The 26,441-nt window shown below is 40.3% G+C and overlaps 2 protein-coding genes and 2 long non-coding RNA genes across 7 annotated transcripts in view; 3 read left to right on the forward strand and 1 right to left on the reverse strand.

Moving 5' to 3' along the window:
* The window catches only part of LOC117947508, a 1,113,976-nt gene that overhangs the window by 199,105 nt on the left and 888,430 nt on the right, over positions 1-26,441 (forward strand). The gene's annotated exons all lie outside the window — the stretch shown is intronic.
* On the forward strand, positions 657-12,818 carry LOC117947438 (dystroglycan-like). 2 transcript variants are annotated; one of them, XM_034876361.1, is made up of 3 exons: positions 657-1,058; positions 6,783-7,349; positions 8,445-12,818. In XM_034876361.1, the coding sequence occupies exons 2-3, from the start codon at positions 6,927-6,929 to the stop codon at positions 10,755-10,757; spliced, it is 2,736 nt and encodes a 911-aa protein (XP_034732252.1). In that variant the 5' UTR covers positions 657-1,058; positions 6,783-6,926; the 3' UTR covers positions 10,758-12,818. The 2 variants fall into 2 exon arrangements, with proteins under 2 accessions (XP_034732252.1, XP_034732251.1); XM_034876360.1 differs by having other exon boundaries at positions 657-931.
* The window catches only part of LOC117947502, a 20,011-nt gene continuing 10,971 nt past the window's right edge, over positions 17,402-26,441 (forward strand). Inside the window, exons 1-5 of the long non-coding RNA XR_004657249.1 lie at positions 17,402-17,726; positions 18,049-18,151; positions 22,226-22,328; positions 22,650-22,704; positions 23,025-23,096. This is a non-coding gene — a long non-coding RNA (uncharacterized LOC117947502). The remainder of the gene's footprint in view (positions 17,727-18,048; positions 18,152-22,225; positions 22,329-22,649; positions 22,705-23,024; positions 23,097-26,441) is intronic.
* The window catches only part of LOC117947436 (metabotropic glutamate receptor 7), a 104,105-nt gene continuing 101,295 nt past the window's right edge, over positions 23,632-26,441 (reverse strand). For 2 of the 3 annotated variants that reach the window (XM_034876359.1, XM_034876357.1), the window contains exon 10: positions 23,632-24,381. In XM_034876359.1, coding sequence (XP_034732250.1) covers positions 24,245-24,381 — 137 coding nt within the window. In that variant the 3' untranslated portion in view covers positions 23,632-24,244. Of the gene's footprint in view, positions 24,480-26,441 lie in introns of all 3 variants that reach the window. The other variant, XM_034876358.1, reaches the window with a different exon arrangement.

The following is a 26,441-nucleotide window of genomic DNA, read 5'->3' on the forward strand; positions in this document are numbered from 1 at the left end:
TGTTTGTGTACAAAACGTTTGCAGGCTACTACATGTATACAAATATAATGCTTGTAATGCCTCATTGTGAAAACACAAACATAAGAAATCTGTGTGCATGGCAGGAAATAAAGCCATGAAGGTCTTGACATGTTTGATGGCTTATAGTTGCTTTATAAAGTCACAGGAGAAGGAAGAAAGGATATGAAAGTACTCCATTGTCTAATTGTTTATTGATAAGATGGTAACTTATCTCAGTAAAAATGATAACAGAAACACTAGTTTTATATTACATTTTTACAACCTGAAAATTAATGGTTTGCTAATGGTTGTTATATGTCAAGGTCCCAAAAGTATGAGCAGGCCATCACTAAGAAACATGATGAAGCTGTCACAGAGCGTAATGCTACCTCAATCCAAGTTTGTTTCCACCAAAAAAAAAGGAAAAAGGTTTTTTTTCTGTTTACCAGCTCGGTCCCGTCGTCACCTTTTATCTAGTCTACCTGCCTTCATGTAGGAGTATTACATTGTGTAGCCTTGCTATGTAATTGTGAGGTTATTCGGCGCATATGTGGGCACTGTGCATCTAAATTCTCAATTTAAGTGTTCTCAACAGTTTATCTTTTCACCTGCATGTCTTCAGATAAAAGGGAGGCGGAGTCACGCTGGTACACACGATTGGCCTCAACCTGTAGACCTGTCTGGGAAGAGGACAGAGGCAGCAGGGGAGGGGTTGCTACAGAGCAGCGAACTATCTGTAGATTAAGTAAACCAGTGATTTATCTCTTCTTTTGACTGTGCCCAGTTAGTCTACTCTCCGAATGCTAAAAATGTGTTTCTAGCGTTGAGGGAAAGCGCATGTTTAATGGCATTTTGGAAGTCTCCGCGGCGCTCTCCGGGTAGAAGAGGAGACATTACGGCGCGAGTTAGCTAACGTTAGCTCGCTAACAAGGTCAGTTTGAATTTTGGGTTCAGTCGCTGTTTTAGCAGTAGCATTGTTGAAAATGCCACCATCGTCATCTTTGCTAACTCGGCTCATATAAAGAATTAGCACGGACTCCCGTCCGCTGACAGGACAGGTAACCAGCTATTTTTGTCATCGGCATAACGCTACTCCCATTGCCGTTAGCTTGTTAGTCAGCCTTACTCAGTGGCTATTGCTCAGTCCATTCGCTCTTATTCGAATTTGAAAGTGATGGTGCTGGCTCATGTTAACACTGCCTTATGGAGGTTATTGCCAAGCAGCAAACTTCTGTTAGTAACAGAGCTTCAACAGTGCAGCCTAACTGAGCTAACGTTGGCTGCAATATTTTGAGAGAGCTGGTCCCATCTCGCTGCTTGGTTCCGCCTAGAATAAAACAGGTGCATTTAGCTAGCTAGCTATGTGCTAGCGATGTGCAGATGCAGGATAGCACTTGACACAGCTAGCTAACGCTAGCTAGTTATTCGATTTACAGCTTTTATGGATTCATATTCCCATAAAGACAATTTACTTAGTGTAGGCTGTTAAATGATTTATCAGGGTTGAATGCCGTAGGTAGCCTTATTAACTAAGGCCTCGTCAATATACTCCAGAAACGGGGGTAGACGGGCCCCGTTAGCTAACGTTTTAGACAATGTTAGCTGTAAGGCAGTTGGCAACTGGGGCACAAATGTCTAACCTGAAACATTTGAGTACGATAGTCGGTGATTTTATTTTATCAGAGAATACAAATCATCATTTGCTGACCTTAACCACAGGTTTCTATCGTTGTGTTAAATTGGTAAGGACTGGTTTAGCCTAATTTAACGTTACTAGTTGGCGTGAAATTTCCAACGAGTTGGACTTTATCGTTAATTCCAGGAGATTTGCTTTAACCTTATGCTTTCATTTAGAACGTGTTTAGATAGTGATGTCACAATCATTAGCAGTACGACACATTAATAAGTTTAAACAAGAATTCAGAAATATCAGCTAATTTTCAGATCCAAATGTCAGTTGTTGGGAAGCTTTACAGAGCAGAGATTAAGCGTTGCCATTGTTTTGCACTTGAAACTGTAATGTTCATCATGCTTCCGTTACCCCTGAATTGATAGAAATACACATAAGAAATGTGTTGACTTCCAACACTGGGTTTTGACAGCATACAGTGGTTTTTCTGTAGCGTCAAACGAGTTGCTCTCGGGTCACCGTGCTAGGTTAGACTTTCACTCAGCCAAGCCCGAGTTTGTTTTCTCACATATTCATTCCATTACTTGGATGAACAGTGTAGAGGCCAACACAAGGGAAACATCCAATTGCAAAGCAAGCTTGTCTTGTGGATATATGTTTGTTATTCAGCTCATGCACTATCTAGAGGCTGCTGGATGTGGTACGTCAATTCAATTGGCCCAGAGTGCCACTGTGCATCGGAGCCCTAATTATTTTTGATGGTTTTCAAGTTTTAACTACTGTTGAACTGCAGAAAGCATGGTTGTAAACGGTTTTGTCCCCCATGGTGGTGAAGGCGTCATTGTGAAATGGGAAGAAATCACCTACACTCAAGCCTGTCATTTTTTGTTTACCATACATAAAAAAGGTCTTGTCGTGGAAGGGTTTGGTTTTAATGTGTTCAGTGGTAAATTAAGTTGAATTAACTCCCAAATAAATTTTGTAAATAACACTTTTATAAAACCTTTTTGTATTTGCAACTTGGGCTTTTGAAACCTCATGTCTTGAATATTTTAACAAGAGCGCTATACAGCTTAGCCCATATGCTGTTGGAAGTTGTCACGATGAAAACAATGTGGCACAGTTAACCCCTCCTATTAGCAATGTGAAATGTAATCAAGGCAGGTTGTTTTTCAACAAAAAGGCCTAGGCTTTGTTTGTGCTCTCTTAGAGTGATGCAGGTACAGTTTTATTTCTAAGTTATACGTAATGCTTTTAAGGTCAATCCTCTTAACATACATGGTTGGCCTTTTTCTCAAATGACTAACACTCATTAAATGTTCTATTATGCACGTTTTCATTTGAATGTTTTTTTTCATGTAAACGATGTGTTGGTACACTTTAAGTCTAAATCAACATAATAAAAAAATCTTATTTTGATTGAATTGGATTCTGATTTACTTGCACACTGAAATAAGAATGTGATAGAATCTAGGCCACATTGTGGAGAGCATACTTTGATGCTCAGATGTAGCTTTTTCCCCCTCTGTGTGTATGGCAATAGCCTGAGGTGTGCTCATTCTGAATTAAGTTTATGTATAAAACCTATTTTCATGTTAATATTTATATTTTACATAGAACCACAAATTGATAGATGAATTAATGCAATACGCTCTGCCTTTACAGTTTGCATATTGTAGTCTATTGAAGAATCGGCGTCTTGCTGATAAGGGACTACAGGAGATTTAAAATACTGATTTTTAAAATCAGTTTGCACCTCCCACATAAGGAGACTCTTCACACATTTGATCTTTTCTCTTATGTCAAACAGTCACACACTACAAGATTTGAAAATAATGACCCATTGCACACTACTGAATATTAATATAAGTATTAAGATTATTGTGCTGGAGGGAGCAATGCACCAACCGCTTATTTCTCTCACATTATCTTATAGTGAAAGTACTGACTGACTTATACAGATTCTAACCTCTAAATATCAAACCTTTGAAATTCTCAGGGCGGCCCTGTTAGGGCTGCAAACTGTTTGGGAGGTTTATGATTAGTTCTGTAAACTGCTCACGTTACCAGATAATCTGTGGCAAACATCGGTACTGACCCAGGTCCTGTACCAGATTTCTCTGCAGTTTATCTGGACAGGGGAATTGGGGATAAAATTGTCTGAGACTCCTGAAGTCTTAGCCTGGCTTTAGTGTTTTAGTTTGTCCTAGGATCTTAAGAGTCAGAAGAGTGTTGGTGGAGTGGGGGTAAAACCACACTTAACCGACTCAATAGATACATTTGCCAGATAAGGTGCATGTCTTAACCTGGTTAATGGATTAGGTGAAACATTGTCATTTACACTTAAATCTGCACACATAGGTTAGACAATGTGCTCGGAGTTGTTTGGTCTTGCATACAGTAGCCTACATGTTATTAGTCTCTAACAGTAGATGCTCTACTGACAAAACTGCCTTTTAGAATGTAGTTTTTTTTTTTCTTTCACTGATGAATCATACATTTTCTAATGCAAAAGCAGTGGGTTGGCCTGTCTCAGTAGCACTGGCTGAGCTGTACACCACTATCGAGATACTAGCTTCTTTCAATTGTATGATTAGATCAGAATAAGGTGGGCAGTTATTGTGAAGGAGAGAGACTGCACTTGAATACACAGAAAGCAAAGTTGCAAAAGGAGCTGTTAGTAGTGTGAATTTGGCAAGTAAACAGAAGGCTTAATATTGATTTGTCAAGAGCTAATTTCAACTACATCATTAGTGACTTAGTAAAAAATAATAATTGGCTCTTTCAAAGGCTGAGTTATCTTTGGTAAAGAATACACAAATTACAAACGAGCTTGTTAAATTAGTTTTGAAGAAATACAAACCAGATGTTTGAATTTTAGACATCACTGCAGTGGAGTAGAGCGTAGAAGAGGGAAAGCTTGTGGATGAGTGAGAGAAGCAAACTAATCTTCTGAAGCTAAGCTTTATTTGTTACAGCATTTGGTGGCATACAGTTTACTGGAAGATGCATGGTTGATTTTAATGACTTCTTCATTAAGTTCATTACATTTTATAGCTGTGCTAACCAATGAGTTTAAGCGTCTGTTCATGCTTGTGTAAGGTAAATAAATACATGTACATTTGAAACATTTGTATTGGATTCCACGAAGCCCCTCTCCCATTGCAGTGCAGCCCTCTTCACCGGCTGTTTATAGTATTTATTATTATTATTATTATTATAATCCAAATATTGTGGGGGTGAGTTCAAACGGCATTACAAATTCTTGGAAAGACTGATTTAATGACCCATGTTGTTGATCAAAATGTTGGCCAGAGAAGGACCTGTATTTTACTAAGGCACTCCGTAAGAAGACGTTTGGATTTGGAGCAGTTTAGAACAGGCAATATTTTGTTTAAGTTGACGTCCCAGCCTTGTGCTAGTCAGGCATTAGGATTCAAGGCAATTGGATGACTCTCCTCTGCCCGTTTGAGTGCTACAGAATTGAGGTTAGCTGGGTCAGCACAATAGAGAATCTAATTCCAACCCCCAGGGCACCTAATTAAAACTTACAACCAAGACAAACAACTTTTGACACTTATGCATCTCGTGAGAATCACTATTACTGAAAATGACATGATATAGAAGTGAAGATTTAAAAGGAGATCAGTGTGTCCTTTTTCTATTGTTTATTTCTTTGAAACTACATGTGTAGAATCTAAATTGAAAATGGAAATATATCTATGCTGTTGGCACAAATAACTAAGTGATTGCATTTTTGGATCAGTGTTTTCAGCCAGTTTTTGTATGCTCGATCCAAAATCGCTTCTTCTTTCACTTAGCACTAGTCTTTATATAATGGACTAGACATGGAGGTTCATACAAGGCCATCGCCCTCCTTCCTTCTCTCTTCTATCTAATGAGAAACTAGTTTTGCTCACATATATAAAAGTGATGTAGGACTCGGCAAAGTATGTTTCCCTGTTAGTACTTTTAAAGTAATAGAACAATGGAACTGCTCCACCATACTCTACAGGGCTTGACCGTAAGAAACGGTTGCCCCTGGCAACCAGATTGAGTCCATTGGCAACATTTAGACTGTTATGCGACTGCTTTCCGCACGTCCGTTTGCCGCAAAAACATACAGGCAACACAATTTTCTGCCGCGTGTTAAAATCCGGTGCTAATATGCCACCGGTATCTACCAAAGCTACAGGCAACAGAAAACATTGCTGCGTGCCACGCTAGCACTAACTGCACGTTACATCTGGCAGCAGGTAGCGTTAGTTACAATGGTAACTGGGTGAAACACGGTTAAAATGCTAACGTCTAAACTGTAAATTTCAGTGTAGAGAATTCCGACAGCGGACGTACAACAGTCTGCCGCTAAAGCTTTGACCTAAAAGACACAAACTAGCGCTGCCGAGTACTGGGATTGTGTACAGAACTCGGTACTGACCAAATTACGTCTGTATTACTGAGGGCGATTCATGTTAAATCAAAAGTTGCCAAATTTTGTACCTGAGAGTGCATAACTACAAGTATATCTGTCCTCTCTGCATGTTGACAGAGAACAGAGCTCCAACACACAGGTGTGTACTGAGGTTGTAGGTACATTTTAGCAACAAGACAATTCAAAACACTTTACTTAAAGCATTTATTTAAAAAAAAAAAGATAGAAAATAAAGTATGGCTACAATAGATTAAGAAACAAGGATAAAAGATGCAGTGTAAGAAACTAATAATTATTTGATAGTTTGGGAGGGGAGAGGGAGTTTTATTTTGTGCGAAGTGTAAAATGTTCTAAGGAAAAACTTGTTATTACAGAGGAAAAATACCAAACCGACAGTATTACTGATCCGAAACAAGTGTTTAATTATTAGGCTGCTTACATCACTGTGTGGAAGTGACCGGGATTATTCTTTAATGTGTAAGGCTTGATGTAAGCATTGCATTCCTAAATTTGTAAAACTCAATGTAAGAAATAAATGCATAGATATACATTTACTGAGTAATTTGTTTGGTGCGTCGCTAGTTGAAGTCACTAAGCATGAATTGCTATCAGAAACTTTAAAGCGTAAGCAGTTATACTACTATAACGTTTGCAGTGTATTTTTCTTTCTTTTTTTTTGTCACACTCACGTTTTTTGTTTTTTCTTTTTTTCTCATGTAGCTGGCTGAAATGGCTGTTTAACAGGCTGCCACAGATCACTTCATGGATCACAGCGGACAACAAAGAGAAACCACTGCATCTGTGAGCATAGCCAATAACTAGGGAATCTGACCCACAAGCATATCATCAGACTGACGTCCATGCATGTGGCCTCTTAAGTTGTTTATAGACATCTGCTGGGCAGCCCTAAAGCCTATTGCTATGCACTATAAACGGAAAGACATGAGCTGTGGGAATGCTGGGAGAAGCAGGCTTCTTTCTTGTAGAACTATCCCTCTAGTAATAGGGCTTCTGGTGAGCATGGTCCAGGGCTCTATGCCAGAACAGCAAGAGACACTGGTGGAGATGATATCTGTAGAACTAGAGGCTTCTATGCAGTCATCTGTGCTCTCTGAGCTCCAAGCTGCAGCATCTTCAGTTGGTGAGGGGCCGCCTACAGCTATCCCCGATTCCTCTGCAAAGAATGGGGGAGTGCACACCGGCATCCCTGACTCCTCGGCAATCGTGGGCCAGGTGTTCCAGTTGAAGGTTCCTCCAGGACCTTCCAATGCAACCTGTAATGTCCATGTAAGTAACCTAAAGATTAGACCTATGAAAAATTAAATCTGATAAATTGGTTGATTTTAGGAAACATTTGGCATGCAATATTGAATGCCTCGTAACGAAATATTAATGTGTTTAGTATTAACAAATCTCACAAATCTAAATTCTTCAACATAAACTTAAGGAGATCAGAATTAATCATTTAATGTGAACAGCATTTTTGTTGAAAAAAAGACTCCGACTAAGGAAGTGGGGTGTATGGGAGGACTTTATTGTTGTACTGAAGGTCTTTTCCCCCCATTTTATATTTGGGAGGGGCCTTTTTGTATTAGTTAAAACAGACCCAACCCCAGTATCATTTGAACTGTTCTGTAATGAAAACTTAGTATCAAAGGATATAACTAAATATTAGCTACTTTTGCATTCTTTACTGTCCCATATGGGGACCAGTGTTTTTCTTACCTGTAGAAATAATATATATGAATTATCCCTTCAGTTTTTCTCACTGCAGATTGAAGCTGATTGACTTTGATGCAATTTGTTCCGGTCTGATTTATGAGATTAGCATTATTAGCCCAAGTGATGCAGAATGATATCCTGTCCTACATTACTAACTCAACATGTAGAGTGATGACTCACTTGGTTATTATAAATACGAGCTCACCTTTCTTCCTGTTCATATGGTGAGGTTGTATACACTGAATGGAATATGGAAGGGGTTGATATTTGAAAGTTTTGCATTCATCTCTTCTGCTTGGTTTTTCTAGTTTCTGTTTCACTAGCAACTTGGTCATTACCAAACATAGAATAAAGTAAAGGGTTATTTTTATGTTACAGTAATGAATTCACCATTGCCGAACATTTCCTACTTACAAATTCACAAATAACAATATTTACTTGATTCTCTCTGTTTTGATCCTAGAAAAAAAATAACCCTAGTCCACCTATTTTTATAACATCACTTGGGTCCTGGTAACTTGTAATGTTCATTCATCATTCATCAATTATCACTTGAACGAAATAAGTAATTACTTTCTCCTTTTTGATGTAACTTACATCTCAGAAGTATCTTTGCAATCCAAAAACAGTAATAGTGTTTCTCTATTTTTCCTCTTGTAGCTCACTGAGATGGGAAAGGAGACTTTACCCTCCTGGCTGTATTGGGACAAAGAAAGTTGCATTCTGAGAGGCTTGGCCCTGGAGAAGGATAAAGGTGTGTATCATATCTTGGTGTCTGGAGAGGAGATAATTGAGAAGACTGGCAGTCAAGTGTTCCCTAGTACTGTCTTCTCCATTGAAGTGTACCCAGAAGAACGGGCAGACACTGAGCCTGCCCTGCTAACTTTACAGTCTGATATCAGTGGAATCCAACCTTTCACCTGTGGCTCTGAGGAGCTCGTAACGGTCCTCACTGTCATCTTGGATGCTGACTTGACAAAGATGGTTGCTGAACAGAGAGTCAACTTACTGGGCATTATGAGAAAATTCTCTCATGTGCCCCTGGAGCACATGAGAGTGGTCCCTGTTGTCAATAATCGCTTATTTGACATGTCTGCTTTCATGGCTGGACCAGGGAATGCTAAGAAGGTGGTGGAGAATGGGGCCCTACTGTCATGGAAACTTGGATGTGCCCTTGACCAGGGCAGTATTCCTGACATTAACAGTGTCCATTCCTCAGCAAAGGATGGGACCATGTCAGCCGGGCTGGGATATCCAGTGGTTGGCTGGCACATTGTCAACAAAAAGCCCCATGGAGTGAAACGGGTCAGACGGCAGTTGTACAATACTCCTACTCCAGTGCCATCCCTGCTTCCTCCGACTACCCAACCAGAGCCCCCTCTACGGGTTGTTCCCACCCCAACCTCGCCTTCTATTGCCCCAGCAACAGACAACTCTGCTCCCCCTGTCCGAGGCCCTTTGCCTCTTCCAGTGAAGCCCACTATGAAGGTCAGAGATCAAATAGCCCACACACCTGTTTTTGGACCTCCCCAACCCACAAGAGTACTAGGGACTACAAGCACCATTCCTATTCAGCCTACCATGACCCGGCCTACATTTGTGGAGGCAACTGCTCTGCCAACACCACCAAGCACCACCAAAAGACCCAAACCCTCTGCCACAAGGAAACCTAAGAAACCCAAAACCTCCACTCCAGCTCCCAGGGAACCCAAGTCCACCACTACGAAACCACCCAAACGCACCACTCCTCTCTCTTTGGCTCCAGACTTGAATCAAAACCCAGAGATCCGTAATGCCATTGATCAGGTGAATGCATGGGTTGGCACGTACTTTGAGGTTAAGATTCCTCCTGATACTTTCTTTGACAGGGAGGATGGTACTACTGATAAGCTGCGTTTGACTTTGAAAAGGACCCCTAAAGAAGCAGTGAGTGAAACATCCTGGATACAGTTCAACAGCACTATCCAGCTCTTGTACGGCCTCCCAGAGGAGCAGCATGAGGGCAAACATGAGTACTTTATGTTGGCCACTGACAAAGGTGGGAAGAGCATCATGGATGCATTTGAGGTTCAAGTCAACCGTTGGTCTACTAATGACAAACCATCAGTTGTGTTTGCTGCTCGTTTCCATGGTGACCCCAAAACGTTAAGCAATGATGTCCATAAGAAGATTCTTTTGACCAAAAAGTTAGCTTATGCCGTTGGTGATCGCAACAGCAGCACTGTAACCCTGGGAAGCATCACTAGAGGCTCCATTGTTGTGGAATGGACAAACAACAGTCTTCAGCAGAGTTCTTGTCCAAAGGACCAGATCACAGTTCTCAGCAACAGGATCTCTGATCCCCAAGGGACACCTAAACTGGCCTTTATCAAAGCCATGGAGCCTGAATTCAAACCCATAAACATCTCCATTCGTGGCACCAATAAATGTCAGAGCTACACATTCATCCCGCCAGGAGAGGTACCTATGCCTGTTCTTCCTACAGCTACACCTTCACCTGGGACAGGTCGTAGGAGCAGTGACGACGTTTACCTACACACGGTCATTCCGGCTGTAGTGGTAGCTGCCCTGCTTCTCATAGCTGGGATCATTGCCATGGTCTGCTACCGCAAGAAGCGCAGAGTGAAAATGACCATAGAGGAGCAGGCCACTTTCATTAAGAAAGGTGTTCCCATAATATTTGCAGATGAGTTAGATGATTCCAAGTCGCCGCCGTCCTCCAGCATCCCTCTTATCCTTCAGGAGGAGAAGCCCCCACTTCCCCCTCCAGAGTACCCTAACATGGCTGGGCCTCACAGTACCCTGCTTAACCAGGATCTACTGGAGGAGTATTCAGTCTATCAAGATGATGATGATCCTAATGCACCTCCTTACCAACCCCCACCACCGTTTACTGTCCCCATTGAGGGCAAAGGCTCTCGCCCCAAAAACATGACCTCATACAGGTCCCCACCTCCCTATGTGCCTCCCTAACGCATGCTAGAGCTTTCAGTTTGGAAAGCAGGTGCAATGTAGGGATGCTTGTTAAACTACTACAGGAGTAATTTTACATGTGTTTGATGAAATCGCTTTGACTTTGTAGAGGAGCAGGCAACCATACCCACATATTTGACCATCATGGATAAGACTATGTATCGTACAATTCTACTACTGGCACAGGGCAAATGTTTGGGGAACAGTTTATAATTCCAGCATTTTTTTTTTTTTTTGTCCTTCAGATCTGCTTTTTGACTTCTTGCATATTCTTTTTTTTTTGTCTGTTTTTTTTGCTAAGAAGAGTCAATTTTATCTTCAATGATGTACTATTTCTATTGTATAGAAAATAATAAAGAAGCTGGAAAGACTGAAGCCCACAGGGCCTTTTGAGCAGATGTCACCATGACAACTGACTTGAGGCTCTCCCTCACAATGTTATCTTTATGAGTTCTATATCACTCTTATCTGTCCTTCGGCTAGGTTTACTAAGATTTTGCACCTGTTATTTCCAGAGGGGAATGAAATACAAGAAGCCAAACTGAAAGCATGAAAAACTTTATTTACACAAAAATCTTTGTTTCTAGACTTTTGATTCCTGTTTTTCCCTCTGCTTTGCTCCCTCTTGACAATAACATGCAAACCTTGCACTTATGCAACTTCTTGTTAAACCTTGCACTATGTTTCTTGCGCATATTTGAACGCGGTAAGTGGTAGTCCAATAAGGAAAAAAATATTTTCTTTTTGTATCCTTGAACTTACCACATGACTGAGATTTTTCTGGTACTTGATCACAAAGGACATCACACTGATCACGCCTGTTGTAGATGTAGCCTAATTAAGTTGACAGAAAAACATGTATTTTTTTTCTCCTTTTTGTTAATGTGTGTGCCACTCAACCTGCCTGTGCGATGACTGGTTTATCTGTTGCCAAGGTGATGTCTTTGGTCAAACAGAAAACCATGTGGGGTTGTTACAACAACAATGAAGGGGCCAATGGAATGCCACGGTTCATAGCGGGGTGAGAACGGTGACCAGAGCTGGAGCCACTGTCTTATTTCAGTTAGTTTTGTTAGAAGGAGCGGTGTGGGCTTAGAGTACTGTATTATCACTGCTCTGCCTCTAGGTGTTGCACTGTTATGTTAAGTGCACTGCCTGTTGTCAGGTCAGATGAGACATGGGGACAAGGGGATGTACATAATTGTGTGCCTGTGAAATTAAACAACTCCATAATGTTAGTGTTTTATCAGTAAAGCTAGTAGGGAAAGGGAGGGCCAGGGTGGGAAATCATTTTTATTTTTTAATTGTATGTCTAGATTTATGATCACAATCATGTGGGGGGGAAAAAAATGACTATAGTTTGTAAGGGTACAAAAAATGGTTTACCTGCCCATCACAAAAAAACAATGCATTATATCAATATGATGGGGAGCAAAAGAACCACAACATGTGAATTATGTAAATTTCATATCTGATATCACCATAAGAAAAAATGGTTCAAAATCTAATGTTTTTACTGAGTTTTTGATACAGTCTTAAACTTGTTTTATGAAAATATATTAATAAAATGTAATACTATTTGTAAAGCCTCAAAGATGGTGTATAGTCACTTTTTTTGTATTTCAAGAAACAGAACTGGATTAAATATTGTTTTCAATATATAACTATGTGCACACGTGTATTAAAGGGCTGACAAACGATTCAAAGATAAATTAGAATGCAACATGCATTCATTTCAAAATGTGTTGATACATGTTTTATTTACCTGATCAAAAGCAGTAATGGGCTTTTTTACAAGTGGGAGAATTAAGTGCAAACTATGTGATATGTTAGGGTTAGCATTTTCAAGTTAAATAAGTAGGTTTAAAATAACATAAGCCCCGCTTTGCTTTCCAAATTTATTTTGTCATCAAATATGATTCTTGTGGTCATTTGTAGCCTTTCTTTACAGTATGTTGTCACATTCTTGTTTTGTAGAAGCTACGATAGGGTCCAATGGTTGGCTGGTTTTGGCTATAACATGAGCTGTACACTTTGTTGTAATAAACCAAATACACAGCAGGCAGCCCCTGTGAGACGATATTTTAAGAGAAGTGCTCCCTTTCTGTGGCATTTAGGTGGGCAGTTTTTCTTTTCTTTCTTTGGCTCTTTGCTCCTACATCTCTTGGAGAAATATCAATAACAATGACTAATATCTGCTCTCAAATTCTTTTAGTATAGAGCTTGTGTAATGATGGCTTATTCTGGAGAGGTCAAAAACGGTTTCACTGGTTGGTGACCCGTGCTGATGTGACAAATGTACATTTTCAGTACAAATTGTAATACAAGACAATTTGTTATTTTTTTTTGTGCAGTGCTAGAAGCTGCTATGAAGGCTTCTAGATGTAATCCTAGCAATATTGTGTGTTTGAAAAGTTGCTTTAGGAATTAATCAAGGCATTAAATATAGTTTCTTTGGGATATTTAAAGAGCATTCAAAATGACACACAAGCATGTTATTTGACCTTTTTAAGCTTGCACAGAATCACTGATTATTTCTAGACCCATTTTCTCTAGACAATGACTTACTGCAAAGAGAGAACAGTCTGTTATTTTTAACACTTGATCCATACCCATAACTTTCTACATTGCTCAGTCTAGTTGATGATTTTGAGGTGTGTTATGTTGCAAATTGAATGTAATAATCATTTATCAACACACCAACAATCATCTTACTTTGGGCGACTTATTTACATATTTTCATAGATGTAAACAGTGTTCGTGACACTGGCTTTAAAGGCCCTGTTTCTTACATTGATTAAATACAGTTTTTACTGTTTAAAATGAACTGAATAACACATGAATTTGTGGTTACATGTCATGGGTACAAAACAATATATACAGTACATTACAGTGATGAGAAAACAATTCAACTCTGCAACAAAGTAGTTAAAATGAGCAGCATTCTTCAAGAAGGCACCTCATTTACATGTACCTTTTTGTAAACATTTAACCTACAGTGCTGCTCATGAGTATAGGAACCCCTGCTTAAGTTGACTAAAAAGAGGAATAAATAAATAAATTGATCGTATTGTCTTAATTTTAAATAAGGAAAAATCCAACCTTTAATGACACCAATTTTCTTTGTGAATGGATAATGTAAATATATGTTCTTCCTTTACATTATAAATGTTAAATTCTCATTGAGGCAGGCACATTTTTATTGTAAAGGCTTGTTATTTCATGGCTCCAGGATACTTGGCATCCTGATAAAGTTCCCTTGGCCTTTGGAATTAAAATAGCCCCCCCCCCCCAGAACATTTATTTATTTACAATACACTATTCATTTACAAAGAAAACTCGTGTCCTCAAAGGTTGGATTGTTCCTCATTTTTTAATTAAGGCATAAAGATGAATTTCCAAAAGATGATTTTTTTATTCCTCTTTTTAGTCAACTTAAGCAGGGCTTCCTATACTCATGAGCAGCACTGTATATATACCCTTGGAAACGTCCTGTATAATATAGCAGACATCCGCAACAGGAATGATTGCCTCTGGCAGTCTTTGACACCCCTGACACACAGAATATGCAGTTGTAGGATAATGTTTTATTCTGGGAGCACATGATGGAGCCATTGATCACTGACAGACAGGAGTTACAGCCGATGTTGACACCGACTTGATGGGATTGAGGTTGGAGGAAGGCACAAAACTGCTCACTAATATTACTAAGCACAGTTGGGACTATATACACTGCCTTTTTCTCGAAGTAACCTTCTGTACGCTTAAACATTTATAAAACTGCACCTTGTTAGGTGAAATGCACCAATCCCCTTTAATGTGGTGGCATGGTGGCTCACAGCAGGTAGGCACTGCGGAGTGCTATGTTCGAGGGCCTTCCTGTGGGAAGTTTGCATGTTCTCGTGTGGGTTTCCTCCCCCTATAAAGACATGCGTGCTAGGTAACTCCTGCCATTGTCCTTGACATATGCACTGGCATTACAGCTGGAGGTGGTCCGCGGGCGCCATACTATGGCTGCCCACTGCTGTGTTTAGTTAATCTGACAGCACAAGTTTCATACACCTTTCTGCAAAAGTACACAACCGGCAGCACATCTACTGTATGAAGGGATATGCCTTTTATTAATACTACTCTCCAGAGGATAAGATAACTGCTACAACAGCAGTTGAGTAGTTCGAATCTACAAATGCAGTTGAGCTAATCGATAACAGCAGCCAGTAGTAAATTATGAGGGTGTATCAGATTGTAGAGTTGAGGCTATTTTATGCCCTGCCAATCTCTCACTTCATCACCGCCCCCCTCCCTCCTTATTAATAATGTATTAAGAATGAAAGTTAATGTATGTGATAAAAAATGTATAACTTCATGAAAACCTACTGCCCTTTCAGTTGTTGATGTGGAGTGAAGCACTGCACTTGAAAACCCACTGTGGATGCTTTGCAGCTCTGCACACCAACAGTCTTATCTGTTTTAATTCCTTAAAATAAGAGTATGCAGAATGCAAATTCTTTGCTTTACAGTTGTTTGATATAGTTTACAGATTCCTATATATCCACAATCAGTGTTTATAAAACACCTGCTGTATCTTTTAATTTTAAAGTAATCTTTAAATTTCAGACAGTGGCAGAACACTTATCAAAACGGGGGCTTTGTAAGCGTGTCTATAATACCTGGGGGTCATAACAAATTCTAATTAGGCCTGTAGCTATGTCAGGCAAGGCTCTCATTGCAAACAGGAGGCTAATTATTTCCACTGCAGAGTATTATTGACAAACTTTTCTCTTGATTAAAAAAAGAAAACAATCAGCCTGTGTATGCACCCTAGTGCTTGAGGAGGTGGTAAGATGATCTGCTACTTAGCAGTGAAAAAAACTAAAGGACATGATGGTGGGCAGCACCAGATGATATGGACAACTCAGTAATTGACCTCATTAGATGCCCAAAGCCCATGAAATGTGGCACTCTGTTTCCCATTAGGGTGAAAGTGCAATACTAAAAGAAAACCTATTGATGAAGCATAATTGTTAGGGAAGCAAGGAGTATATATTTCATATTTTATAATGGGTAATCCATAAAAAATGTTTTGCATATTATACATAGATCATAAGGAGTGCTCTTGCAGTACTGTACACACAGACTTTTTTCTTTGACTTAATAACATAAAGACATACTCTGATTTAAAAAAACAAAAACGTAATGCCATTTTCATTTTGCATCATCCAGAAATGTATGGTCTAAATACCAATTCTACTTTTTGTATAACATTATATACAAACACTACCCTAAAATGTGACATTTTAAGCCACAAATGTGTTGGTAACGATACTGTTGTTCTGGGTTTAGACCGTATAACAGTTTTTCCCAATTGGCTACACGTTTGCTGAATCCTTGGCTCATTTTCCCGGAAGTGTAAACACAAAATGGTAAACTCTACATGTCCCCAGCAAAAGCAAACACTGCATTCAAAACGGTTACATCTCTTTCCAAAATGTATGTTTGCATCAAAATGACACACACACATCATATGAATAAATCTGTCTACCAACCAACAGCCACTGATGTGCTCGACATTACACATGACTATCCTATCAGTAGGATTATGGCCTTTTGCATTCTCAGTGTTATGCTGTAGTTGGTTGTAAAAGATTGTCACAGTAATTTATACCAACTCAAATTTAAATGAACAAACACACAAATGTAATACAGTAACAAAAGAACATTACCATTTATTAATAAAAAGCAAGTATTTTTGACCAGTTGTGTTTTGCATGCACCACTCTCCATATCCAAGACGAGAACATCCGGAAAACATGCAGTAAGATGAAGGGTTTACTGTACAAAAATTACAAATGAAAGTCACTAATTATTTCAAAATTGTAAACACAAAAAGACAATAACACATGCCAAATGTAGGACAGAAGAAATCAGGCTGCATCCTGCTTCCTATTTTGGTCTGGCTACAGCACCTCATCTACCTCTTGCTTTATTGAATCTCATTTTCTCCAAAACTGGAAAGCTCATCTGTGGCCTTTTAGTGCTCAAGCTCTGGCTGTGTGCAATTCAGCAACTAGTGTTTACACCTGTGAACAGTGGGTATGGCCTGGCATTGCAATTGGTGTTGCTTTCCAAAAGGACTTTAGAGATTTTAATTTTTGAATGTTGTTCCTAATTTGGACACCTGTGTGTAGTGTGATACAGAATTGGACACCAAGTGTAATTCAGGGATTGTGCATGCAATTTTTCAGACTTGGTTTAGGGATTTGGTAAATGAGTTTCACGTTTTGGCTTATAAATTCCAATTTTGGTGTGTCAAAATTGGGGGAAACTTTAAACCAAAGGGGAAACGTTCTCTGAAGGTTGCAACGTTAAGCTAACGTTAGGGGAACGTTTGCTAAAGGTTGCAACGTTAAGCTATCGTTAGGGGAACGTTCGCTAAAGGTTGCATCGTTAAAATAACGTTAGGGGAACGTTCGATGTAACCAAAAGCTAACGTTCCCAAAACGTTAGGGAAACTTTCCGATTAACCAACACACAACCAAAATACAACCAAACCTAACCTTCGGGATAGTTCCCGCGACCAAAAACGAGCGTTCCCAGAACATTCTGGAAACCAAAAAGTGTTAGCTGGGAACAGGGGTGGTAGTATTGATGGTGGGGGTAAAAAAACTGCCACCAGATTAACGTTATGTCAATTTGTAGCACCCAAAAATCAACCCAAACTGTGTTTCAGGAATATTTTGTGGGGAATATTATCTGTAGACAAACAGGAGTTGGTTTATGTGTTACTGTGAGTTTGTACATGTGTATTTATTTTTCTTTTGGGAGCTTGCTAGTTGGCCTAACTGCTAATATAGCATTTTGGCTAACGTGTTTGAACCATAGACTTTTACAGTAATATACAGTCGCTGGTTTGAACCAAGTTTGATCAAACCGTGCCTCAATCTGTGATTGGAGAAGCCAGTGTCCACGGTGAGTACACATCCACTTCACTTTTCTAGGGTTTAGAAGTTATCTAAAGTTACGCAGGAGGGTTGGAAGCACTAACGTAAACTGCTTGGTAAGGTTTTTCTTCCTGTTGACATGCTGTGTATGTAGTTAGGACAACAACCTGTTCAAAACAAAATGCTGACCCCACAAGAAGGTTATTTAGGTTGCTGTAAGACTAAGATCAGGTATAATTAGAGTTGGGCATGTGTAACTACGTTTAGGTTTAGTATCCGGGAAATGAACCTGATCCAATGCATTTTCCTCCAAGGTGACAAAAGTTTGTGATTGCAATCTCTCCTTGCAGCACTGGAAATGATCAAGATGAAGTTAAATCCTCAACTAATCTGCAGGCTGCATCTTGTCCTCTCACCAAGAATGACCGCAGCGCCATCTTGTGAAAGAATAAAGTAAGTTCATTTGAATGCGTTGCAATGCCGACACAATGAGGTGCCTTGCCCTAAGCGCTGAGCAGGAAGTCTATTCAGAAGTACATTTTGTAATCTGTCGGGACTTGTTGTACAGATCTTATATTCTGGGACAGGGTCGTGAGAATACAAGCTACAGGGGGAAAGATGGAGATCGCTGCAGTTATCAGTAGATGGCAGTAGCACACCATCGCACGTACTGACTGATAACCTTTGCATGAGATCATTAAATCTTTTGTAGGCGGAATAAATGTAGCCTTAAGCATTGGTAAACAAAATACAGAACTGCAATTATCATTTATCAGATACTGTGTGTGTGTAAAGGCAACAAGATCCTATTATAAGATACTTGAGTTTATTTAAATTCATTACTTTCAAAGTTACCATAACGCCACATGTAAATCTGTGATTGTATCGCTGATGGCTGCTATTTATTTAACAGTGCATCAGCAAAGAAGTGATCTTCAGTTAATTCCCCCTGATAACAAAATGTGTCGGTTCTCTCTTACGTCACACTCATAATTAAAAAGTGAGATAAGTTATAACAACTGTGAGACTCCCACAATTCAGTCACAGATTTAGAAAGTGTAGACTAATTGCATTTTGCTTCTTATCTCATAAATTGGATCCATTCCAGAGCTAGGATGGAAATCCTCGTCTTCAGTCATGGAAGGCGCCCGCTCCCGTGGATGCAGTGGATTTTCGCAGGCATGACAGATGCTGGCTTGTGCTTGCCTCTTGCACTGGCTTTAATGGTGTGAGCAGCATTTTAAGCTTGCTGCAGGGGCTGAGGGCAGCGGCAGAACACTTGGCATTTGAGATGTTATTAGAAACATTTCCATGGCTGTGCATTGTAGTGTAGAGGAGAAACTGCAGCACTGAGGTCAGGTTAACTGTGTAATGTCATGTTGAACCAACCTCTGCATGACTTGCAAAGATCGGAGAATCAACATGTTGTTTTTGCTCTAAATTATACACTACACAGCAGCGGGGTCGCTGTCACTTTATGCACCATACAGCATATTCCTCTCGGCAGTGTGCGTTTAGCTGGAAACTCTTTGCCCTCTCTACGTGCAGTTCAAACAACACGCAGCATCTCAAAATAAAACATGAAGGTTGCTCAGTATGTGGTTGCTGTACACCCGGTCTACCTTTTACTGGCTTTGTGTGATCCGCCTGTCTCATGTTAGCACAGGATGTTTGTGCCGAGCTTTGGTCTCTGCATCCTGCGTGCTCCCCGCTGGCCTGTTGGCCAGATGGGTCAGTGACTATGTGGTTGAGGGTTGGCAGGCCCCTTCTGTTCTTTGCCAAGACCCACTCATGAGACCCCAAACCCCAGAGACCAGAATTATAGAATCTGGATCCCGGGGTAGATGGATTGCAAGCTGAGCGGAGACATTCACACATGCATTCAGTGCACACACACAGGTAAATTAAGGAACATACGTGGCAGAAAGTGTATGTCGCACGCACACACCAACATGTGTGCTACATTGAACACTCTCCTGAAGGAAAGAGCTCTTTTAGATGGCGTAATGTCTTACTGATTAGGCTACTGTAACAGGGAAATTAACACAAGAAAATGTGATTTTATTTAATAAGCCAGAAGCAGGCCGGATCTTTTATTATTTCAGACAAGCTGTTCAGGAGGGTTCCATTACTGATGTGAGATTCTTCTTGCCATGTCATGTGAAAATGTAGTCAAGTCATCTTCAACTCTTATTGCAGTCCATTAACTCCATTGTGAAGATACATAATTGATGCAGCCTTTGGGTAGAGTTTAATCAAATGGAGAGCGCGCCACACTCCACCGCCAACTGAAAAATGAGACACGCAATCTTTAGCGATGTAGTTTGCGTGGTAAGAATATAATTCACACTTGAAATTGATTTATTATCATTTGACAGTACGCTTCCTGCACAATGCCCACAGCAAAAGTTGTAGCGTTTGGATTCATGTGGAGGATTTATGTGCCTGAATCAAGATCAGTTTTTAGAAGAAAGACTAAATAAAAGCGCAACACCAGACAGCTGATTCTACTAATCTACTCCTTAACAAGTGTGGTGTGTGATTCATTCTCTGTACCTTTCAGGTTTATCTTTGCTTGATGTGGATTTTTATCACTCTTCCTCAACTATTTATGTCCATTTCAGTATTTTGTTTTCTCTTTAGGCATTTACTTTTCTTTGAAATAACAATGATCTGTGTGGGATGTGGAAATGCATTGTTTTTGCCATGCTCCTTGAAATCAAGGGCCTAGCTTTCCAGTTAAATTTCCCCAGCCGGCAAGCACTTATCTCTGTCAACTCCTGTTTAAGCCACAGGTGAACTGTCTTGCTTTAAATGCAGTTGGCTTTTGTTGTTTTGTGCCGTGAACCAGAGCTGTGATTCAGCGTTTAAAAAAAAAAACTACTTTATTTTAAACAATCTTCTAAAAGTGAGTTGGATCTTCATGCAGCCAAAGCACAACAAATATGCAACATATTCACGATATGTATGCCGGTTCTTCTTTTGTCCATGAATGCATTTTTCTGACTAAAGGCAGCAGATTAGTGCACCTACTCAGCTGTGAATACAGAAGCGCATTCGTCTCAGTCAACCGTCTTAATAGCACAGCAGTCAATTAAAATCCATGAAGTCAGATATGTAATTTTCAAATAAGCATTAGCTGGGGGAAAGATGGAATTAGATGTTTGGATATCGAAGAGATGGGAGGGGACGACATAGAGGGAGACGGCGAGAGAGGTATAACAATTACAGTAGAGGCAACACGTACTAAATCCCCTAGCCAAAAATGAGTGAAGATAAAGGAGGTGACTGAGCTAATTGTGTACTGTCAAAATCCATATCTCTAACGACTGTCAAATGAGCAAATTTCAAACGTATTCTCTCCACCCACCCAACTCCCCCCCCCGGGAGTAAAAGTAGAGAGAGAGATACCAGGAGACACTAATGTGATGAGAATGATGCCTGGTCTCTTCCGCTGATTAAAAATGCAATAACGCTGTGGCAAGCACACTGACACACACACACTCGCTATGTAGCCGAAGCAAAGAAAGAAGCAAGGCGTAGGTCAATAGACCCACGGATAAGAAATGACACCAAGTGAGCCTACACTCATTTATTCACATGGAATAACAGGCAGCATATCTTTTCTCGTCGAAAAACAAACAGCATCTCAGCGTCAAAGCCTGTTCATATGTACTCTTCCTTTTAGATGGTAATTAGTGGCTATGAGGAGATGTGGATGTTAAGATTCATGTCTAACCAAGGGCTATCTTACTGTACAACTAATTATAAAATATTGGTGTCAACATGTGCTGGGAACAGTAACTGGCCTGATTTCTTCTTCAGAGCAGAGCAGAGCAGATGCAGGAAGAAAAAAAAAGATGCTGCTAAACAAAAAGCATCATAAGGATGCATTAAAAGGGGTATGAGCGTGTAGTGAATAGCGTATTGTCTTTATCCACCCTACGTTATATCAGGCCTCCGTTGGTCACTGACGGGAAGCAGATAAGGTTTCACTCTGGCTGGAGTTGGATAATTGGACATTTATGGAGAGATAGGAGAGCCCAGGGCCCAGGAGCCATGAAACAGAGCTAATCTAGACTCCGCATCAGTAAATTGTCTGTGAAAGAGCACATCAGGAGTTCTGACAAGATAAGGCAGCCTTTCTTCAAAGGAGCTGGACCAAAGTGACATAAAAACTCCAGATAGAAGAAAGCCTGAGCGTGCTGAGACTTCTACACGTCACACAAGGCGCATGCTGAAATGTACTTTTCATATAGCAGCGGTGTCACCTTGTCATCCAAATTGGGTCACACAGACTTGTAATTCCTACACAATGAGGACACTTTTGACAACTGTGTAACCAGACAGCTCTTAAGAATCCGAACTCGTGGCAAGCCTATGTACTATTGTTCAACTTCAAATGTTCCACCCATAATAATCTGCGATTGACAGTGCTTAGAGTTTGAAACATTTAAATCCTCCAGGAGGAGTGTGCCTTCCTCTTGGTCCACCATGATTAGTTTCCTCCCTTTGATGTTTCCCCAGGAAACTGCTGCCCGCGGAACAGGTGCATACTGAGCAGGTGGGCTCTTACGTAGGAGCCTTGAGAGTTTGGAGCTGGAGTAAATCATACTTCACGCTATTTTAGGTAAGTAGGAAAAAAGCGACCTTCCTGAACAAGTTACTTTTCAATATTTTCTGCATATCAAAGATTGCATTTCTCAAAGTTTTGTCAAGATCCCAAGTAGTATTGCTTGAGCTGTTTACTATTTCTTTTCTTTTTGCTGAGCTGCAGATCTAAAGTCTGTTCAGCCCCGACCGATTACTTCCACACAGACATTGAAACAGGCAATTAATTTGGTGGGGGAGAGGCTAGTCTTAATTGGCCATAAGTGTGATTTTTCCTGGCTGTGTGCAACAGAAAATGGCAGACTGTGTGTATGAGAATAAAGACCATCTGGTCCCACAGGAGCTGAGAGAGATGCAAGACAAATGGAAAGAGAAACAAAAGAAAACCTGTGTGGGTAAGGCTCTCATTCCCTCTCTTTCCCACTATCTTTCTCTTTAATTCTCTCTCTCGCTTACACACACACTCACAGAATAGAGGAATCAGCATCTCTTGGTCACATATCATTTTCCCATGTAACAGCCTAGAGGGAGATGTTTACAGAGTGAAGAACCAGAAGTCACCCATGCGTGGCCTATTCATGTTTTTATATTATAATCGATATTGAAAATACAAACATTATGCTTGCAGGCAGGGACAGGAAAAAAGAGCAGTAAGCTCGTAAAGCTCGGCCATCAGCAGGACAAATTGATCTGACATGTTATATTATTCATGTAGGGTGTTGGTGGTGGGACTTGGAAGGAGCAACAGTGAGAGAGAAATATCTTATGTGACAGAAAAGAGCAAAGGGTGAGTAAAGGAGTCAGCTAGTGGACATCCTCTGCTCTCGCAGGGTCTCATCTCTTTGCATGACAGCACTGCTCATTGAGCTCACTGATGGAAACGAGCACATGACATTTTCATTGGATCATAAAAAACTCCCGTAAACAACACAGTGATTAACACTGCACTTATTCATACAGCAGTTTAAATACGCCAAACTCCCTTGTGCTACAAAACACAAACATGCCCACTCACACTCACGCACAAGCAAAGGAATAACTATATGCTGTCTAGTTTGTTTGTATAAAAGATAACAAAATGATTTTATTACATGTTCATTATTTGACAGACATCACAACATACTTGCATGATTTCTCTGATATGTTTCCCACACCATAATTAGGCATAATATACCCAGTACGAAACTATATAAAACAAACATGCTTGCAGAGACAAGGGACGAGGGGTGTCAATTCAACAACAGATTAAAGCCATATTCTGTCATTAGATGAAGTTCAATTGCGGTAAAGAAAACAAACGGCAGAAGGATGCTGAAGCAAAGTATCATTTTCAGAATTTATTTCTCTTTTTTTTTTTTGTTCAAACAGCACAAATAGAACAGACATACATTGGCACATGCAAAGTGAACACTTTGTGGTGCTTTTCATTACCATCCAAATCCAATTGAACAAAGACTGGATATCTATTTTTGTACTCCAAACATGAAAATACTCTCAAATATTTACAAAAGAAACATACTTACAATGCCCATCACTATAACATAAATAATAATCATCTGGGACTGATTTGAGGTGGTTTCAGTAAAACAAAGTATACTGTATGTGGCAGAGCTTGCTTTTCAAGGTAATTAAATCAACTGCATGAAAAGAGGCACAGAATAAAATCACTGAAACAATACAAAACAAAAAAATCTGATAATGGGAACCCCAGGAGAATATGGCTTTAATGACATTTCAAAAGAAAATATCTTGAAAGCAGATCCACTGTCCTTTTTATTTTGTGTTAACTCCTCGTTCACAGTGACCCCTTTTAGCAGGCAAGTTGTTCTCTGTCAGAGAGAAAAGGGGACACAACACAAGTTTAAAACCTACAGTTTGGTGCGTTACGCCGCCCCAGCCACACCGGCCTACTGCTGTGCTAGCCTCTGTCAGTACTCATGTATCGTGTCTGGATGAAGGTTGGATGCGATCCACAGTCCTGGAGTGCATAGGTACTGCAGGTGGTGCTGTGATGCCTGCGCTCGCTCTCCTGTCTCTCTCTGTCTTTCTTTGTTCCTCTAGAGCTGCCCTCCCTTTTCAAATCACAGATAAAAGGACAAACAGCATTCATTTTCAGCAGATCAGATCCTGAGGTTGTTGTAACTCACATAAGTTTTCTTGGTTGCTTGACCTGAGAACAGAGTAAAACAAGATTAGCATTTACTTTGAGGACTGCTTAAAACAAAACAAAAGAGGCTAATGCATCTTAAACCAACTGCTTTTGGAAACTCTTCCTGCTGTGCATTCTTACCACCAGATGTGTGCAATCAGTCGCAATATTTTCTGGCCTGGTGTATAATTCAAACTCCCAATGCCCCCGCGTACAGCCTTGGTTTCTATTTTCCGGTGTTGACTAGTGATAAAAAACACACAACGCCACACAATTGAGCACCGAACAAATGCTAGGGCATGCAATATGATCCCAGCCTGGATTGCCATGGAAACCTATCAGAATGTGGCTGAGTGCCTAGGTGCTGTGTGTTTATGTGTCCTTCTGTGTATCTATCGTTATGAGAACCAATTTGAGGTTCAAACCTTCAGAGTGAAGGCATTTCTGGCTCATCATGACTTCTACAAAAGGCTTTTTCAGGGTAGGCATTGTTGTGGTGCTTAACGTCAAGTAAAACGTGTATCAAGCACTAAAATGTGTGTGTTGTCCTTTCTGTGCAGCGGAGATGGACCATGTACATTTTCTTAATCACAGACATTGCTATAAATTCTCATTCCACTGCTTTAATGTTGCTATGGCGACTAGCTCCCATGGGCTATGCAATTAGAGTTGCACCACTTCTTTACAGCTGCATTTTGTAGTCTTGGCCAGCGAGTAATAATGAATAAAACATAAAGTAAACGCACAACAGATTATTGCTTTTAACCACATCTTCGGGAAGATCGGTTTGTGTGTGTGTGTGTGTTTGTGTGTGTTTGTGTTTTGGAGCTAGACATCTTCCTACGCTATCATCTAATTTTTTAATATCGATAGCTTATTATTCATCTCAGAACTTTTCTTATATTTTGTTCTGCGGTTTTTGTTAGGTTCAGATTTCTTCCCACAGTCCTCATTGTTCTTAGAATGAAATTGATCTAACTTGATTGATCTATATTTAAAAAAAACACTGTTCAGGATAGCAAAGCATTTCATCATCTCCGATTTGCAAGGTCTTTCAGAGGTGTAATCATGAAGATGTTACACTGTATCAGTACCAATGTAAAACTGCAGAACTGCTAATGCTCTTAATCCTACAAATCTCTCCGAGTCATCTCATACAGGCCTGATGAGCCCTGAAAGGGAGGTATTTGGCGCTCTGATGGTTACAGGACTTGACGGACAGTCTCCAGGGATGGTCGAGGCACAGTTCAGGTATTGGGGCGGTCATGCACATAAATTCGCCATTAATAAATGTCACTTCTTCTGCTGCTAAAAAAGAAGGGCGAGAGGAGGAGAGAGTGTGCTCGGAGGGGAGACGAGGCGTGAAGACATTCATGTAGGAGAGACAGAAGGTGAGAGACGCACAGAGCAAATGACACGACACACTTTTGGGAGGGCCTCGCAGAGACCACATGTCCTGTGCTGCTGCGACAGATGTTAAGGTTTCACCCTCAATGCAGAGTGAATTTGCTCATTGAGCCACTGTGTGACTGGGAAGGATATGTTCCCCATCCCCGGATGCATCCTCCCCTTGCATTAGTAATCTAATTTATATGTGCGTAACTCACACATTCAGTCAAACTCAGATACACATATTGAAAATCGCACACTCACAGTTGTACACATACACACAAACACAAAGCGTATTCAGCATGTGGCAGATGAGTGTGACAACTGTTGGGGTTTTTGGAGGAACTCCCAGGGAAATCTGTCATCTCGTAGGCATAATTCAAAGAGGGGGTTGAGGGGCTGGTGCACCTGTGGGTGCCACGATTGCTCAGTGTGATTAGAAGCGTTGCGGGAGAGGAGGACTTTGGAGACTGTGATGTGGGATTTGCATGAGCTGTCAATCATCTTTGTCTTCATCCTGACAACTAGAGAAGAGTAAAGAGCTTCCATGGCAACGTTGGTCTAAATTCCAGTTTTTTTTTTTTTTTTTAATCC

The sequence above is a fragment of the Etheostoma cragini genome, chromosome 7 (assembly GCF_013103735.1).
Source record: "Etheostoma cragini isolate CJK2018 chromosome 7, CSU_Ecrag_1.0, whole genome shotgun sequence".
In the NCBI taxonomy this organism is placed as follows: Eukaryota; Metazoa; Chordata; class Actinopteri; order Perciformes; family Percidae; genus Etheostoma; species Etheostoma cragini.

Excerpts from the sequence above, each read along its gene's own strand:
- LOC117947438 (XM_034876361.1), top strand. The coding sequence starts at position 6,927 with ATGTGGCCTCTTAAGTTGTTTATAGACATCTGCTGGGCAGCCCTAAAG. Across the intron at positions 7,350-8,444 it reads ATGCAACCTGTAATGTCCAT|CTCACTGAGATGGGAAAGGA; the intron begins GTAAGTAACCTA and ends TTCCTCTTGTAG.